We start from the raw sequence: 18340 nt of genomic DNA, 5'->3' as shown, positions 1-18340 counted from the left end.
ACCTTTCCTTTTGTTTCAAGGCCTGTTTTGTATCATTGGGCCTGATTTGGGTGAAGAAAGTTAAAAATCCGACAACTTCCATCGCGTTTAAATTCCAGAAGGGAAACTGGATAGATGGTCTTAATAAGTTCAATCAGAAGCAATGAAGCTAGCATGAGTTTCTTCTTTGGACATGTTTGAGCAGATACATGCATTCTCTCCCGAGCTTTGGGAAGCAAACTTGATCAGATGTTTCTACAATTTAAATAGTTATTGCTGTTTCTGGTAAAATATATTTTACAATGATTGGATAAAGTAATTATATTAGTGATCAGCATACATAGATGCATAAGAAAATTCAGAGGCTTGCAACAATATAAATTATATAATTAGGCACCTTGAATGTATACACTGCCCCATGCATGGATTAATGACTAATTTTGGTAAGTTGACTCGATTGCAAGTTGTCTTGCTTTCAATATATCTACCAAAGTTTTTCTTAACAATGTTTGCATTTTATAGCTCACTCCATTAGAATATATAGAGCTTTTCTGTATGGTATTTTAAATAACACCTCGTCATAGAACAGCGGAGAAATGAGAACGTCAGTATCCTGCTTTTAAGCTTCATGTCCTTTTCGATAGATATTTGATTTTCAGATTTCTTTTTAGGTTGAAAAAAAAAATCTGAAGTTCCACCTGACCCAAATGCATTTTGTGTAAGCCTGAATGGCTTGCAGTGATTCAGAAAGTATACGAGCTCAGCGGATAGTGCAGGCTGTTTGACTGGTATCGCGTATAACTAATTAATCGCAAATTAATAAAAAGTAAAGAAGTTTAGCACATAATGCAGGCTGTATCACACAGAAAGATAAAATATGGCATGCCAAAATTGATATTCCCCACATCTCACTTCAAAATTCAACAATAAACTTTTAATAGTTCAACTAAAGATATCTGTTCAACTAATAAGATTTAAGCATAACTAAGAAAATAGTTCTTTATTATACACCTGCCAGAGGAAGCTTATGCTATGGCTTTTGCCAGCTTATTGATCTGAAAATTCTTGTTATAGACAATTTCTCTGCTAGCAAAAGACAATTCGTACTAATAGTTCATATTTTAATTAATAATAGGATCTATGGTTTCACTTAAATGCTTGTAGAACTGCACACAAAAGGGGATTCTGTTTTGGACTCCACATTCTTTCAATACAACCAGTGATCATCTATGTTTGCAAATATACCCCAGCCAAGAACTTACACTTTAAATCTTTATACATTTCAATGTTCCGCAATGATAACTTTTTTCAAAATAAAAAAGTTGCACTAAATATTCGAGTTATAAATTGCAAGGGTACACATGCAATAAAACCTGAGAAACCAGTAGTACCATTACAATTTATGACTTCAACTCCTTCGGGGACAGGAGGGTGTCAGAGGGGATGCTTCACAGCTCTGAGCAAGTACCTGAGCAGCAAACTGCAGGTTCCAGAGCACATCCTCAACTGATGGCCTCTGCAATGGCTCCTTCAAGAGGCACCGCATGCAAATCTCCATTACTGTTTTTAGCGATTCATCAGAGCATGATTTGTTCACGACTGGATCTATTAATCTCCTCCTGGCAGCTTTGTCACCCGTTAGGCTCAACTGGAGCTGCAGTTGTAGGTAGATTTGTATAAGAACTATAGTTGGCTTAATTAATAGAGTGAGGCTACGGTACTATGCATAGCACAATCAATATCTATGTTTTTAAAGTCCAAACAGTTGATTTTAATTGTTCAACATTTTTTACATATGAAAATGTACTTGCAGACTAAATTTTACAATTTTCATAATTTTTTTACTATTCTTTTTAGATAGGTAGAATATCACTACTTTTTTACTATTCTTTTTAAAATTGATCATTATTATACATTTGTAGTTGTCCATTAAATATTTCATTTGTGGTTTGTTATATTTTTTTTATTAATAAAATCTGAACTAAAAATAAAATTCTCAAAAAAGGCCCTGAAAAGAAAATTGACAGCAAACAAATGTAATGTACTGTAATAATATCAATTTCAAAGTTTATATCTTACTTGATTCTTCATAATTCCAACTTCATAATGGGACTGGATTGGCCTTCCACACAAAATCTCTAATAGTATTACACCAAAATCATACACATCAACCTTTTCTCCTTGAAGAAGACTTTAAAGTTTCAAACAAAAAAGAGAGTAATTTAGTAAACTCTAAATCATAGCACCCGATGGCAATAATATATTAAGAGAAAAATAAATTGGCATTGGCATTACCTATCAGCTTGATCACTTTCACCATTTGATGTACCTCCTACTCGAGTCTGAAACAACAACAATTTATTGAGAGGATATCAAGTTAGCATTAAGAGAAACAGCTAAACAATAGATTTTGATACGAGGATAAGAAAAGAAACAATTAATTATCTTTGTTGGGCATTATATATTATGACATCTGAGAATCAACTCACCTCTGTTTGTGTGCTTTGTTCTATGATGGGCAAATTATAACAACTTAATTTTGCAACAAAGTTCTGATCCAACAGCACATTTGATATTTTCAGATTATTTCCGAACAAGCCCGGTATAATTCCCCCGTGCAAAAATTGAACGCCCTTAGCCAGACCAATGGCCGCAGAGATCCTCTGTGGCCATGTAAGCCTCTGCCTTGCAACTCCATCTGCAGGGAAGTGTCAGATCAGTACTAGAGAAAAGAAGACCTCTGATATCTACATTTGTAATTGCATTGCTTATTCTGCATATTATGCCAATCATCGCACTTACTATTTTGTGCAGTACTGTCATGACAAGTGTGATATAGGATTTAACTTACGTGAAATATTGCTCCTCAAATTCCCTTTTGGCGCAAATTCAAAAATGAAAAAAATACGGCTGACTGTGGAGTCGTCCAGGTAGTACTCGAAACAATGCCCTAGGGCACTTGTCAGGTGGCGGTGTCTCAGCTTTGAAATTATATCAATTTGATTTTTGAAATTAATCGAGGCTTGTTTCTTCTTTAGTTTCAAACATCTTATAGCAACCAAGGAACCATCAGCCAAACTTCCTCTATACATCTGACAAAAAAAATTCAAAATCAAGAAATTTATCTTGCTCACAATGAGTGATACTGGAATGGTAGAGTGGTACCAGGTCAATAATAACAAGGAATAAGATAGTACATCTAAATTGGTAGAATGTTGCCTGGTATGGTATCATATTGTAAGTCATAAATACTCAAGCTGTACATGTACCTGGCCATTTGAGCACTCTCCAATGAAACTTGAGGTGTCAAAATTATTTGTAGCAGCTTCAATCTCCTCCAAAGAGAAGGTTCGGTATGATGGAATACCGAGTGCACCGAGTTTTATTGTGGGCGATATGTACCCTTTTGTTAAGGAGAAAAAATAAGTATAAATATTACTGGAAGTGAGAGATTTTTCGAAACTTCACTCACATTCGAACAACTCAGCTTGCAAATTGTACCGCTCCAAAAAAAACTAATTTTCTTCATTTATTCACCCATTAAAGTTCAATTTTTCCTTAATTTTCACCTGTTGAAGTGTTTATCCTCGCTTGTTCAACTAAAACAAAAATGCATACAAAAAACAAAAAAAATTATGAAAAGGAAAACTAGAAAACATACTTGAATCAGTCACTGCCAGGGAGGAGTTCACAGTTGACCCACTGTTCTCCTGTAATTTCTTTGGAGGTCTCAAAACTATTTTTCTTACATTTTTTTGTTTCGATAAAAACAAAACCAAAACACCAACAAGCAGGGCACAGAGAACAGCACCAACTACTACACAGATTGCCAGAATTGCTTTCTTTGCAAACTTACTCTGCCTCCTTTTCTCCGGTAGTATTCCGGCAGCCAAAGCCTGGGTCTGACAAAACGAATCTGGGTGCTGTGTTGGATCACCCGATACAGATAAGCAATTATGTGAATAAAAAACCGATTTATCATCAGACCCCAAATCTAAACAAGATGGCACCGTTCCAGATAAAAGATTGTCTGATAAGTCCACAAATTCTAACTGATCGTTACATGAGCTGTTTTTGAATAGCATACCAGTAAATCGATTTCCAGCAATATTTACGTAATGAATAGATGGCAGAGATAACAAGGAAGGCGGAAACGGGCCAACAAATTTATTAGAAGAGACGTCTATCCTTTGTAGAAAATAGTAAGATTCCAAATTAGCGGGGATGCTATCCCCAAATTTGTTATTCTTCAATACAATTGTCACCAATTTAATACCCAATTTGGGAAATTGGGGCCCAAATGAGTTGTTGCTAAAATCAAGCACCTCAAGATTCGTTAACTCAGTAAGATCGGGCACATCCCCGCTTAAATCATTCAATGATACATCAATGATTCTGAGAGAAGTCATGCTTGATAGAGAATTAGGTAAGGTTCCATTTAAGCTATTATTTTTCAAACTCAAAACCGCCAACAATTGGAGTGAACTGACCCAATTCATCAAAGGACTACTAAACAAGTTATGGTCAAGTATTAGGGTTTGCAAGTTGGTAAGGTTTGCAATCTCATGAGGTATTGTGCCATATAGAGAATTGGAACTCATGTTCAAAATCTCGAGGTTTGAAAGCCTTGCAATTTTTGTCGGCAGTGGGCCCCACAGGCCGAGTGAGGTCAGGGAGAGAACCTTGAGGTCAGGAAACCTTGTTAGAGTGGTGACAAATGACTCGATGGAGAAGGTTTTTGGTAGAGAAGGGGAGAATGGGTTTCCAGTTATGTGTAGCTGGGTTATGCTATTTGAATAGCAAACAATGGTGAAATGTGGATTCGGTTTGAGATTGCAAAAGGTAGAATTTGTGTGCCATGGTTTGAGTATCATGGGGTAGTTTAGTAGGTGTTGGATCCGAAGAAGAGACCAAATTTGTGCGGGGTTTAATGAAGTTTGGGATGAAAGGGGTATTAGGAGAAGAGTTGTAAAGAGAATTAGGAGAGATGAATGTTTCCATTGTAACAATGATGTAGCCATTAATGATGATGCCAATCTGTGCCCAAGATATTCTTCTGTGGAAAAATGTTTTTTTTAAAAAAAAAAAAAAAACAGCTCTTAGCATATATTCAGTAGTGACTAAAGTTAAATATGTTTTGTGTTGAACAAAAGAATATTTTCAAATACCAGGAATAACCAAATTCTATAAATGTACCAGTGTTTGACCTGAATAGTATGGTTATAGGTAAATATTACTTGATAGAATCAGATCAAAAGAGAAATCAAGGTCCTACTCTCAGCTTTTTGTTAAGTTCACAGCTGAATTAATGCTTAATGGTACTACCCATAAAAATTTCAAAATTTCAAAATAATTAGAAAAAAAAAAAATACCTAACACAATTTCAAAACCAGCCGCAAACTTATAGGTTGAGGAGGAAGCATAACCTCTCTCTCTCTCTCTCAAGCTAGAGGAGAAAAGGAAGCAGCAAAATTATCTCCATGCCCAGCATTGTACGGAGGTAGAATTAATATATGTTGTTTAAAGCAAGCACAAGCAGTACGCCATGAGGAGAGATACCATACCATCTGCGAGTGGTACAGAGATTGGGCTTTCTCTTTTCTTTCTTTTTCTTTTCTATATTTTTTTGCCTTTTTTTCTTTTCTTTTACACACCGCCACCATTAAACCAAGGAAAGTAAAAGCAGAGCATCTCCCTTCCAGCCTCTCAGCTCCCGCCTTTATTACCCAAACAACTGCTATCCATCTCCTATCTGCACCCTTCAGTTAGCCTTCTACCAAACAATTTAAAATTGTTAATGACTTAATGATTAATGACCAATCAAATAATTAAGAACAGATCTACAATTTTAATGTTTAATTAGAATAATATATTTTTTAAAATATGTACCATAACCATAAGAATTGAATGTAACATAAAAGTCAGATGCACACTAGAATTATCCTTTTAAAACAACGAACTATGAATAAAAATAAAAATAAAAAGAGAAAAGGTATTGTTAGACAGCAAGGGGAAGCAAAGTTGGGGCAGAGAAGCGAATGTAAGTGAGTCCGACACTTGTTTTCGTCTGGATGGCTGCCATGTCGTCCCTTCTCTGAGGGAGATGCTGCGAAAAGCAAAAAAGAAGTAGAATCTTTCTGTGCATGATACATTACAACACTGTGTGGCGAGTGGCGACTCACTGTTGTGTTGTGTTGTGTTGTGTTGTGTAATTTTTAATTAAAAAATCAACTCATGTCATCTGTCAATGACATCAAATACTGCGTGCCTTCCTTCATAGAGGATCTGTACCGTGGAGCCCACCCTCACAGACTCACAGTCTGTTTGATTGAGGCGGAGAGAGAGGGAACTGTCGGAGACTCTGACTTGGTCAACTAGCCGTTGCTCTGACATGCTGGATTGTCTGTGGCACATTACGTACTCTTTAATTTGGGGGCTCCGCAATGTACATTTTGATACAAATTTTTTGGCAAAACGGGCTTGAAAGAAAGGCTTAACCAAAATATTTTCCCGGGGATTCATACTAAAAATGTTTCTATCCAGAGATAAGAGCAAAAAGGTAACCGTAAAAGTAAAGACCAATCTTCTTTACCATGACAAAAAGCTAGTTACTTTTTTTTTTTTTTTTCCAGTCTGATCATGACATCATGCTCATTCATATTCCACAAGGCCAAAGAAACTTTTTTTTAACAAAATAAAATATATAGTGTAAAATAAATGACTAGATCTGCAACACACTGTAAAAGGACTTTGCAACATGAACATGGTTAAAAAGAGGCTTAACAGCTTTCTGGCACAATTTAATCTATTCTCTGTGAATTAGTATGAACCCGATCTTTAGCTCACAGATAGTAATGTTTTAAGCGTATTGGTCAGTCCTTGAAATATTTAAACAATACTAAGCCATGAACTATTTAAAATGTCCAATCAAAATGTAAAATATATATAGTGAACAAGAACAGTTCATCAATAAATTTGTACTAAATTTGATTGAACGTGTATAGATTAATGCGACTAATGTAGATTTCGAACAGAGGTTTAATTTTGTGACTGATAGATTTGTATGGACTATGGAGCCATGAACCGACCAAAAATTTCTTATTAATGTGAAACATGCTGGAAATAGCAGTTTGGCGAATTTTTTTCACCAACTTTGATCTAATATTATATCAATTAGCCAAAATCGGATTTTGTGCATACAATTATATAATAATAATATACTATACATATATCATCCATAGTGTAACTACAAGTATTTAAACACATCTGATAATTTTAGAGTAAATTTTTTGCTACGTTGAACTTGTATTTGGTCAAAGAACTGACATAAATTTCCCAAGTTACAACTATAATGTGAGATACAGTTCATCATTCTTTTTTTTTTTTCTTTTTTCTTTTTAATTAAAGGTCAGCATCTAAAATATTCTTGAAAATTGAACTTGCGACCTCTTCATGGAGAAACATGACTTGTGCCACTGCACTAAGCCCGTGATTCCAGTTCATCAATTAAATTGTATCAAATTTGACCTGCTCTTTACGAATTGGGGGAAATCTGGTTTCATGCACACAGTTAACAAGTCCCAGATATATATCTACCTATTTGGGGGTGAATCAAAGTTCCCAGTGCTATACATTCAGTGTGAGCAAGTAATGCACAACGTAAGAGATGAAAAACAAAAAAAATAGACAAATCAATGTATACACAAAATGTATTGTCAAGCTTTTCAATCTTCCATCACATATTTGTTTCTTCGGGCGCCAAAAGCTAGCCTCTGGCAGCAGCAATGTAAAGGAGCATATTAGACCCTTATTTTTAGGAAATCATATATAAAGGTACATCAGGAATCATACAATAGCAATGAAGCCCCCCCTAATTCTTCACATTTTAACTAACCATATTTATTTATTTATTTTATATTTTCTGGCAATGCAACTGATAATATTGTCGGATTTGTTAGATTGAACTATAAACACCAAAATTGAGGACTCTCGTAACTGCCTTTACACTATAAACTGTAAACAAATCTGTTCCTTTGAATTGTTGCAAGGAACTCCCTGCTTTATTGAAGGAATTCGAAAAAAAAAGTTATTCCAGTTAGCAGTCTTTTAGAAAGTTCCTACTGGGCTGGGGCTTCATTTCAAAAGTGGTATATGTAGGGTCGCTTTGTGAAATTCTCAAAATAGAAACATTTTCAAGCTTAACTCCACAAAAACATGGAAATGTCACTAAAAACGAGCATCAAATATTCCCCTCTAAAATGTGGCAAATTTTCACCTAAGACCCCTCCTCCCACAATTAATTTAATAATTACCCAAGTAATCCCTCCTCTACTTGGGATTACATGGGCGGTTCTCATTGCAAAAAAAAAAAAATTATAAAAGGGTTAAGATGTTAACTGAAAATATTCTCGAGTATGCCTTCAAGCCAGTAAGAAAGCGGACATAGGTTGGCTTCATTTGTTGACTACTCGCTATTGACCTAATTGATGGAACAAGGTACTCCGCCACCTTGAATGAAAAAAAAAAAAAAAAAAAAGTTAATTAACTTGCAGTGGATATATGTTTATAATTGTTCAATTGAGATTTTACTTGAATGCAAAAAAAGTTACTGTCTCACCACATCAGGTGGTTCAGCTAAGATGTTGATGAAGAACTTGGCCTTAAAAACAGAAATAGATAAACATTAGTATTAATATTGCATGCACAAAATTACATTAGATGATAAGATTAATATTTTGCCCAAGTCAATGACCTATATGCCATCCCTGGGATCTTCTTTCTGAGAAACTGATAAAAAATAACCTTTAAAATGTTACATCGATCCCAAATTAACTATAAGAGCTAGAAAAACATGTTAAAGATGTCAAATTCATTCCTTAAATGCTAAGAACTCTTAGTGAGATGACAAAAATGCCCCGACATCAATGTGAAGATGTCAAGGTCTAGGACTTTAACCAGAGAGCTTACTTGTTTGGTAGTTGCACCTGACATGAGAAGATCAGTTGTAACCATCCCAGGCTGCACCATATTAAATTTTGTATCAAAACTATTTTAGCAGAATAGAATTAAGAGTAGCAATTGTTATGAAAAATTGAAAAAGTATCTGAATTGAAGATAAAGTTTCTTACTGACAAATTATGCACCATGACATTATTCACCTCATTCATTTGCAGCTCGGCCTAAATTAACAATTACTTTTAGATAATGTGAAATGACAACAAGTAACTCACCAATGAAGCCATGACAAAATAAAAAAGTGAAGCAAAATGCAGTATTATGAGTATACCTGAAGAGATTTTGTAAGGTGCACAACACTGCGCTTAGTTGCACCGTATGCTGCATATCTGTTGCCATAGCATGATAAACTCATGTAAGAAATTAACATTACAAGGCAGTCCCTTCCCATGGGTATAACTCATGGGCAGTACAGCTTTTAGAGTTTATGGTATTAGTAAAAAGTAAAAAGAATGTTTTAATATGTTACCTAGGGGTTGGTCTTCCATCAGAACCCGCACCGTCAATGTTAAAAATGTGACCACCTCGAGATTGGTTTCCCATCATGTTTATTGCCTAAACAAAGGGACCAGATCTCAAAAGAATTTGAGTTCATAAAATAACAGGGAGTCATTCCCCCCTTGTACCCATCACAAAATTAAATTAAATAGAATAAAATAGTTAGTATATGGGACTAAAGGCTTGTTTGTTGTTGTAAAAGATAGTATTTAGTACATTCATTTAATACTCCCATTTTGTAGTGTGACCACCCTTTTCATTTTTTCATATTGAAGTTAATGTATTGAAGTTAATGTATTTGATCAATTTTTTTTTGTTTAGTTTTATTAGGCTACTTTTTCCATATCAAATGAGAAATGCCCCAATGAAAAAATAAAAAAGGTAATATAGGTTTTTAAGTAAAAAAAAATGGAAAGTTTGATGTGTTCCTTTGTTTCAATAAGAAAAGGGGCTATAGCAGTGGCACTCACCTGGTGAAAAAAAAAAAATGGATTTCTATTTGTTATTTGTTATCCTTTTTATTTTTGGTAGCCAGGGAGGGGTGCCCCTACCCCCCGCCACAGTAAATATAATAATCAAGAAATTTACCTCGCGACAACAAATCATCAAGCCGAGAGTGTTGGTTGTGACCACTTCCCTTCCATAGACAAAATGCATAAAGTTAACGAGGTAATATAAGAAAACAGATTGGTAAATATAAAATAAAATGATCTTATACCGAGAGATTACATTAGGGCGTCATCTGACGTCTCTACCAATGGCTTGTGACTATATGCATTTGATCCTGCATTGTTGATCTGCAGGTTGTTTAAGAAATAACTTTTTTAAGTATTAGCTTGAATATTTTTGGCTGTTTGTAGAAAAATAATAAACGTTTTAAGTATATGAAAAAAGTAAGAATTAGAAAAGAAAATCATTGTAATACCCATATATCAATATATTTCAGCTTCTCGCGTGCAAATTCTACAAGTGCTCTCACATCCTTTCCTTCTCTGACATCACAAACTGTTCCCTAGCAACCAAAATGTAGAAATTAATTAGCTAGTTGAGATGAAAATGAAAAGGAAAATAAGAAAGAAGATCACAACAATAGATACCCACACATGCTGCTCTCCAAACTCCTTTCTCAAGCTCTCCACTGCTGTTTCCACCCTATCAGCTGAATAAGCAATGAATTAATTAATTAATTAATTAAATGTGAAACAAAGTCTGATTTTTAAAAAGAGGCAATTAATTTAAAGTTTGTTGGGTACCTGATCGTGAGCAAATCAGTACATTATCACCTGCCTTGAGGAACCCCTTAGCAAGAGCATACCCAATACCTGTAGAATAAAACCAGAAATAAGAAGCATATACCCAATTCCTTAGCAAGAGCCAAGAGCATACCAAATACCAAAATCTGGAAAGCGATTAAAAGGGTTTTAACCTCTAGAAGATCCAGTAATTAAAACGTTATAAGGTGGCACCATCGGTTCTTTCGTAACATTCGATTCCGCTCTAACTACCATTCCACTTGGATACCGATTTCGGTACTGGTACCGGACCGCTCGGACCCTGCCCGAACGAAATGACCCCATGGTGGTGGTGGTATAGAGGGAAACAGGTACATGTACGACTCTAGGGATAGTACAGAGAGAAACGGCGGGAAGCGACAGAGAACTAGCCATGGTTGCAGTCTTGCAGAGATAGAGATAGAGATAGAGAGGGAGGGAGGGAATGCTCGGATAACAAGAAAGAAAGGAAAGGAACACATCTAGACTAGAGTAATTTATCCACGCTACGCTAGTTAGTAGTTACGTACGAATGATAAACGATAGTGATGGTCCTACAGTCCTACACTCCTACTCCTGTTTCTGTTTGAGCTCGCTCATTCGTTGGTACGGGACTACGGGTACCCCATTAAGTGTCAGGTCACAGCCTCAGCCTCAGCCTCAGCCTCAGCCTCAGCCTCAGCCAATAGTTACATAGTAGAATACCATGTAATAAATGATACGTCAACAATTACGGTGCTGTTTATACTACTAATTACTAACTACATCTGTTGACTGTTCTACTGAAAGTTGCGAATGTATGTTAGTTAATTCGGATTATAATTATTTCGGTTTCTGTATAAACTTTTTTTTTTTTTTTTTTTTGCAATTTAAAGCCCGTGGGCATAAACTGACCCAAGGAAACAAACGGACTTCCAAGTTCCTTTTTTTTATCAAACAAGCGCTTAGCCTAACTAGATGCTTATCTCTACGAACTTCAATCATTATTTTTCATACTTGGAACCGAGTGATATGAACAGTGAAAGTACATATGGTGCTATGTTTAAGTCAAGCTCAAACAAATCTACCTGAATAATTTTAACACGGTGTAAGACAGAAATCTATTCGAGTTGAGCACGCGCAAGACAACGAATCAGAACTGGTCCTATAATTAACTTTCACAACTAAAACATGAAGCCTGGCACAGCCCGAGTAAAATTTGCTATCAACCGTGATAAACAAAGAAGCAAAATGTATTAACTGCAAAAAGTTCATTCTACATTTTGCGCACAGCCATATTTTTGTCACACAACTACAATTAAAAAAGCTAAAGAATTTTGACTTCAAGAAATCAGTCAACTTTCGATGATTTGAGGACCTAAATATTCTATTCTATCCATTTTTAGATCCTTTGGCATGTCCATTTCTTTTAACCATCCCAGTTGGTCTTTATGTTGTACCTTAAGATCAGTTTCACCATCTGCAAAACAAAGGTAATAAAAAAAAATAATAAATAACAACCCACAATAAATTAAAATATTGCAAACTCGGTCAATGCATGTGAGATTGTAACCATGCTTACCTAATCTATGCTACGACTCATGTTAAATTAATCCTAAGTTGGTGTGATAAGCAAATCTATTTCTAAATGTGATTAGATCCAGAGGGTGTCTAGAAAACAATAGATTCTTCGAACAATTGGGATTTTTTATAAACCAAGTGGACTGTAAAAACGGCTGTACTTGTATTTTAAAATACAACCTTCCATCAATTAATTAGAGAAACTTTTGAACAGCCAAATAGAGAAACCATTCAAAATATCTGGTCTTGTGAAATACCGCAAACACCCTTTAGGCCTTTACAACCTAGCGCAACAGAACTTTAGCATTAAGAAAATGTATTCCTTACTTGGAACATGATGAGAATAAGGGAAGTCTTGATAGTAAGTACAATCCCTGTCTTCTTCGATGGAGTAAGGAGGGCCAAGTATGTCGAGAAATGCACATGCTGTGATGGCAGTGAAGGTATGCATGTTACCACCTGTTGTTGGGTACAAGATAGATGTGTCGCATGGGGCTGTGAAGTCAGAATCTTCCACCTTTTTTGCCAGTATCACTGGCAAAAGAAAGAAAAAACAAATGGGGGTATTAAGTATGTGTGTTCAAATTTTTGCAACTGCACAGAAAGAGAACGAGAGTCAATGTATTAACAGTAAGATTTTATTCTATTTCTTAGTTTCAGTATTGTAAATCTATCGTAGGCTCTGTTGTTAACATGTTCACATGGTGTGTATAGATTATAGAGAAACAGCAAAACAGTCATTTTATAATAATAGAAGTGAAACATCAGAAACATTCATAACTCAAAACTAGAAGGCTCCAATGACGATACCTTTGGTGTCAATATAACTTTTGGGGTGTATGGGTGTCGGGAGAGAGAGAGCATGAGTGAGTGAGTGACTGAGTGAGAGAGAGAGAGAGAGGTTAATTACATTGATCTGGTTGTGTCAATCCGTTAGATGTTGTGTCAATCCAGTCATACGACTTTATATGCATAGATCCAAGCAGGAGTTTACTGAAGACTGTCATGCCAGGGTGATTGTGTAGAGGAATCACCGCTCGCGGGGGTAGAAAGAACATTACCATCTAAAGAGAAAATATATATATTTAGAACAAATTAGGTGATTTACTACAAACATCAAACTATTAGAAAATCTATCACATTCCTTTACGGGTTTGCTTTACTAGTGACTCCAATTGTGTGACGGAGAAAAATCTTACCGAGAAGTTATTACACTTGTAAATTGTCGTGTAAGTGATCCGTGGAGTTCCTTTCGTTGTATTGTTACTCGTAAAAAAAGGTAGATCTGAACTTAAACCTACATCCTCTGGCCTCATTTTATCTGTTTAAGATGCATAAAATCAACAGGTTACTTCTACAATTGGTATCTATAATACACTTGCTAACAGTATTCTAGACAACCTAAGAACAATGCAACAAAACAACTGTAAATTAATGTCTACTTGATCATAAAAAATCCACGCTCTATGATAAAGCTATTATGAAATATTAATATACATTTAAACATGCCATAGGACCCAACTCCAAATACGTGGAAACATCAACTGGTATTGGCATGCCGATTTGTAATAGCAGAACCATCAATGATTTTGTTTCGATGAAAAACAAGGACTTTCTCCAAAATTTTAATAATTCCTTGGCATTTATGAAAATTAAATCAATTAAACTTGCTTTAAATTGTGATAGGTAAAAAGTTGTGCTCTTTTTATCCCCAAACCCAGATTAACTACATAAGCGCTGTGGTGCTTTTGCTTTCTATAACCAATGAAAGATTTGTGAAACAAAATTAATATAGATATTCTAACAAAACCAATATATATCAATGGCTTAAACTCGGGATAACTTTAGACGAGACTATTTAATATCCCATGACTTTGATGCCAAGGGAAATAATATGTATTCGGTCAAAACCTAAATTATGACAAAAAAAAGTTCATAACTATTATCAATTCCACAAAATACTCGCCAATAACAAAAGGTTTATCAAAATTACAAATTTAAAAAGAAAAAGAAAAAGAGAGACCATAGCGAAAGAATTACCGAGCAATTGTTGAAGCATATGAACCTCAGCCGGTTCAGGTACGGTACCGGGCCCCTTGAAAACCTTCTTACACGCCATAAACAGTCTCTGAATACCAGCCGATGAATCAGCCTGAATTCTGCGCCTTGTTTTCCTCTTTTCTCTCATTTTGACCCCGTGATTACCCTCTACATCTCTGAATTCCCTCTTCGGAACCTTTCTGATTTTCCCCTCCTCACCTCCAGTACTTCCCTCTACCTTCATTGAAATCAATTGATTTAGAGAAGTGGAGCACTCCGATCCGATCCGATCCGATTGAAAGAGAAGATTGGAATTTGCGAAGAAATAAATAAAAGAAAGAAAGAATGGATAAGGGAGGTAGGAAAGGCCTGTAGAGAGATTATAAAGGGGTGCAAAACTAGGGGCCATTGGAGAGAGCTTGGTAGGATTTTCAAAACCGGATTCCACTATGTCTGCTCTATTCTATGAGCAGAGAAGAGAGAATAAAATTATAAAAGGAAAAAAAAAAAAAGAGGAAAAAAATCTAGGCCCCAAACCATGGGTTTCACCCTTTCGGGTCCCGACAGAGAGAGCTGGATTCATAACTAATAATTCTCCCTGCACTCGGATCACCAGCTCATAAAACATTTGTACCTTCTCAGATGCGGTCTCATCATTATTTATTTGAGGGAAGGCTCGATGGGACCCACAAGCGGTTTACTAGACCTGAAAACAACCACCTTAGACCTTAGTCAGTCCTTTTCTGTTCCACATTTTCTATTTTCTATTTTCATTCATTTTTTTCATTTTTTTTTAAAGCTGATTCCGGAAAGGAAAACGACGTTAATATGAAAGATTTATTTGTAGAAGCCATTTTTAGTCTTTTCTCAGACGAGCACAATAATTGGAAATTACTTTTAGTAGGGTTAAAAGATAAAAAGTACAGTTAAATTATTAAACAATCTTTTTCAAAAAAAGTTAGTCGAGGCGCGTAACAATTTTAAAAATATGCCTTCCACTTTTTTGGGATAAAAGTTATCACTACTAATTATATATTATATATAGAGAGAGAGGGGTTTCCGATGTTTTCATTTTTCACGTCTCTATTATACTTGCATTTACAATATATTATTATTATTATTATTTTGTTTCAATTTTGTTCAAATATTATAATCGTTTTACAAGCAATGAAGCATTTATTATCGAAGTGAAGAATTTCTTAAAAATTAGAAATTAAGCGAGGCAATTAATTAATAAATGGGTTCGCAGTGGCAGATGATTCTAAAGAGTGGCTAGCTAGGTTGTTGGTGGGTCGTAGGTGAGAGGAGAGCAAGTACGATGTGTCCATATATACGTAGGTGGCTAGGCGCCCGCCTTATTGCGAAGAAAATTAAGAAACCACCGTTGACGACTTGACCGTACACAGTTTCTATCCATGCCAGCGACAAATTAATTAAAAAGGAGAGAGAAAATTAAGGAGTGGAGGACCAACGCCAAATACGCCTACGCCTACGCGGCGTGTATGTGGAAAAGGAAATAAATCTACTATACGTACTGGCTGGTCTGATCTGATTATTAGGAATTCAGGGGAACAATTAATTAAGCTGGTTGTGCAATTTGCAGTGCCTAATTAATTAAAGGATCGATCTCATCGTCATAAAAATAAACCTACAACTCTACAAGCTAGCTAGGCTAACATGCATGCTCATCATTTTCTTTTTGACTATTTCTGCAAGTCCATCCTCAAAAATATCTAAAAATTAAAAAAATTAAAAAATGCGCAAAAATATTGGATTGAACTGCTAGTGGATTAGCCCACAGAAACAGAAACTTGCGTATATTTTGAAAAATACTTTTGTTTATCATCGATCAGTAGCATTAATTGACATTCGATTTAATTATATATTTTACATATATCATGTATGTATGTCATGTTATATATACAGAATTATATGAATTGATGTTAACTAATTAATTAAGATATATATATATATATATATATATATATATATATATATAAGAGCAAGTCCAGCTAGTACAGAAAAAACCCTTCGATTTCCAAATTAATAACGAGCATAATGTTAATAATTTGAAGTGCAGTGCATGCCGAAAATTAATGCAGAGATCGAAAGAGGATATAATAATATTGAAGCGCGCCTTGAATCCCTTGATATATAGTGTGATATATGAGCAGCAGGCGTATAAAAGTTTTTATCTAATTAATTAAGCTAGGACCGCAATATATAGCCCGGCCCGCGTTCTTATCCATAATTAATATACAGTTTAAGTGTCACTAATTAAGTAAATAATTATCCATTAATTAATAAACCATGCTGTGTTCCGGAGGGAATTAAAAATAATTAAGTAGGATGGTTGATGTATTCGTAATTAATTACAACAAATTAAAACCACCATTACTGTTCAGCTCGTACACAGTTTTTAGATTGAATCCACGTACCACCTTAAAGGTTTAGTGCGCGTGTGAACTGGAATCGACCGGGCCATATGCTACTATACTGTAATTTGTAATGCATCTGGAATCTGGCTTCTGCGGTTCTGCCTCCTCAGGAAAACCAAGAGGCAAGAGGTGTGGGGTTGTTCTATTTTTGGCTTCTGCCTCTTCAGCAAAACTAATATGGACTTTGAAAAAATTGATTTTTAGAATTAATTTTCAATTGGGACTTTATATAAAATTACGTCTATGTAGCACAATGTGCGCTATAGCGCGTAGCGCAGATAGCGGACCGCTATTACCACTATAGCAATCGTAACTGAAATAGCGCACTTTTATTTCATAGCTTAGCATTCAAGTTATTCCATGCTACTCAGAACAATGCCGATGTTTAAATATTCATTGTTTTTATTAATATTGGGCTCTGATATAAAAGCCGGACATCACAACTTATTGTGCCACAATTAAATGAGCGCCATATATAGAAAAAAGGTTTTAATTAAGTTTTAGTATAGCTAGCAAAGATGGTGATTGATATAGCAGAATAACCGCGCGCTGGTTTTAGTCGTCATCTTACAGGCTACAGCAGCAGATCATGAGAGCTGGTTAATTAATTATAGAACATTAATTGTCAGGGTTGGCTACAAAATTAAATATGTATTTTTAAATTTTTATAAGAGCAAAAATTGACCGATCGACTGCCTACGGACCTGTTTCTCCAAAAATTAATGTTTACAATAAATTACAAGTTAATTGCGCTTTTAATTATTATAATTAAACACATATAGTGGATTAGCCCACAGAAACTGGAATATTTCACATATATATGTTTGACCATTACAAATCCATTTATTTTTGTTAATCATGTTTCATTATTTCTAATACTACTTAAAGAATTCTGATGTCAAACTGAGATTATCGATCAGGCATGGCACTCTATAGTCTATACTAACATACACATATATATAATATATTGGAAACAATTAATTCGTTTGACGAATATTTAAAAAATAACAAATTTAATATTAGTTCAAACTCGTTCTGATATATATTTTTATTTTTATTTGGAAACCCATAAGCACATATTAATTATTGTAAGATTTGTTAATATCTATTATCTTTTATTATAAAATATAAAATCAAATTTCAGATCTCTTATTCTAATTAACAAGTAGATTCATTGGAAGCAGCACATTCACAACCAATTCAACTCATGTATTTCTTTTTAATTAGCTGTCGACAGACCAATTAAAAATGACATATTGACTAAGTAACAACTATTTAGTGGTGTGTCAAGACTTCGATTTTCCCTCGTAACTTTGCAGCTGCTGCAAAAAAAATTTAAGAAAAAAGAAAACAAGGTGCTAATTACTGAATTCGTATCCTCTTTATTTACTCAAAAGGGAATCTTTTGAGTTAATGAATCTTGACTACCCGATATGTTATATTTTTATAGAAAAGACATAATTACATAAGCAATTAAGATAGATATAACTATTTTTAAATTTAAAAGTAAATGACCTACAAACAATATGAAATAAGAAA

The 18340-nt window shown here is 34.8% G+C and overlaps 3 protein-coding genes across 4 annotated transcripts; all 3 read right to left on the bottom strand.

Moving 5' to 3' along the window:
* Positions 1-1167: 1167 nt before the first annotated feature.
* Positions 1168-5668, bottom strand: LOC144572189 (putative inactive leucine-rich repeat receptor-like protein kinase At3g03770). Of its 2 annotated transcripts, none has more exons than XM_078321640.1 (8): positions 5352-5668; positions 3641-5032; positions 3249-3382; positions 2831-3071; positions 2469-2677; positions 2275-2321; positions 2059-2170; positions 1168-1633 (listed from the first exon to the last, which is right to left on the bottom strand). In XM_078321640.1, exons 2-8 carry the CDS (start codon positions 4998-5000, stop codon positions 1388-1390), a joined length of 2349 nt encoding a protein of 782 aa, XP_078177766.1. In that variant the 5' UTR covers positions 5001-5032; positions 5352-5668; the 3' UTR covers positions 1168-1387. The 2 variants fall into 2 exon arrangements, with proteins under 2 accessions (XP_078177766.1, XP_078177765.1); XM_078321639.1 differs by having other exon boundaries at positions 3641-5035; positions 5352-5491.
* Positions 5669-7555: 1887 nt separating this feature from the next.
* NOL (NYC1-like protein) lies at positions 7556-11227 on the bottom strand. The gene is made up of 13 exons (XM_078321802.1): positions 10919-11227; positions 10746-10814; positions 10590-10651; positions 10418-10504; positions 10222-10289; positions 10081-10129; positions 9464-9549; positions 9266-9323; positions 9108-9158; positions 8947-8997; positions 8597-8638; positions 8377-8487; positions 7556-7751 (listed from the first exon to the last, which is right to left on the bottom strand). The coding sequence occupies exons 1-13, from the start codon at positions 11157-11159 to the stop codon at positions 7704-7706; spliced, it is 1023 nt and encodes a 340-aa protein (XP_078177928.1). The 5' UTR covers positions 11160-11227; the 3' UTR covers positions 7556-7703.
* A 747-nt stretch (positions 11228-11974) lies between these two features.
* LOC144572292 (plant cysteine oxidase 2-like) lies at positions 11975-14901 on the bottom strand. The gene is made up of 5 exons (XM_078321803.1): positions 14364-14901; positions 13523-13644; positions 13234-13387; positions 12651-12857; positions 11975-12222 (listed from the first exon to the last, which is right to left on the bottom strand). Exons 1-5 carry the CDS (start codon positions 14770-14772, stop codon positions 12098-12100), a joined length of 1017 nt encoding a protein of 338 aa, XP_078177929.1. The 5' UTR covers positions 14773-14901; the 3' UTR covers positions 11975-12097.
* Between the last annotated feature and the right edge of the window lie 3439 nt (positions 14902-18340).

The sequence above is a fragment of the Carex rostrata genome, chromosome 20 (assembly GCF_964058835.1).
Source record: "Carex rostrata chromosome 20, lpCarRost1.2, whole genome shotgun sequence".
NCBI lineage: Eukaryota > Viridiplantae > Streptophyta > Magnoliopsida > Poales > Cyperaceae > Carex > Carex rostrata.
The sequence above is the reverse complement of the archived record's forward strand: the minus strand, read 5'-3'. Positions and strand labels throughout refer to the sequence as shown.

Coding starts and splice junctions, on each gene's coding strand:
- LOC144572292 (XM_078321803.1), bottom strand. CDS start 14,772: ATGGCCCCTAGTTTTGCACCCCTTTATAATCTCTCTACAGGCCTTTCC. Junction 13,645..14,363: donor TATGCTTCAACAATTGCTCG/GTAATTCTTTCG, acceptor CATCTTAAACAG/ATAAAATGAGGCCAGAGGAT. Junction 13,388..13,522: donor ACAAGTGTAATAACTTCTCG/GTAAGATTTTTC, acceptor TTTTCTCTTTAG/ATGGTAATGTTCTTTCTACC.
- NOL (XM_078321802.1), bottom strand. CDS start 11,159: ATGGCTAGTTCTCTGTCGCTTCCCGCCGTTTCTCTCTGTACTATCCCT. Junction 8,639..8,946: donor CAGGTGCAACTACCAAACAA/GTAAGCTCTCTG, acceptor TCTGTTTTTAAG/GCCAAGTTCTTCATCAACAT. Junction 7,752..8,376: donor CATACTCGAGAATATTTTCA/GTTAACATCTTA, acceptor TGCTGCTGCCAG/AGGCTAGCTTTTGGCGCCCG.
- LOC144572189 (XM_078321640.1), bottom strand. CDS start 5,000: ATGGCTACATCATTGTTACAATGGAAACATTCATCTCTCCTAATTCTC. Junction 2,322..2,468: donor AACAAAGCACACAAACAGAG/GTGAGTTGATTC, acceptor TTGTTGTTTCAG/ACTCGAGTAGGAGGTACATC. Junction 1,634..2,058: donor TTGGAATTATGAAGAATCAA/GTAAGATATAAA, acceptor CTACAACTGCAG/CTCCAGTTGAGCCTAACGGG.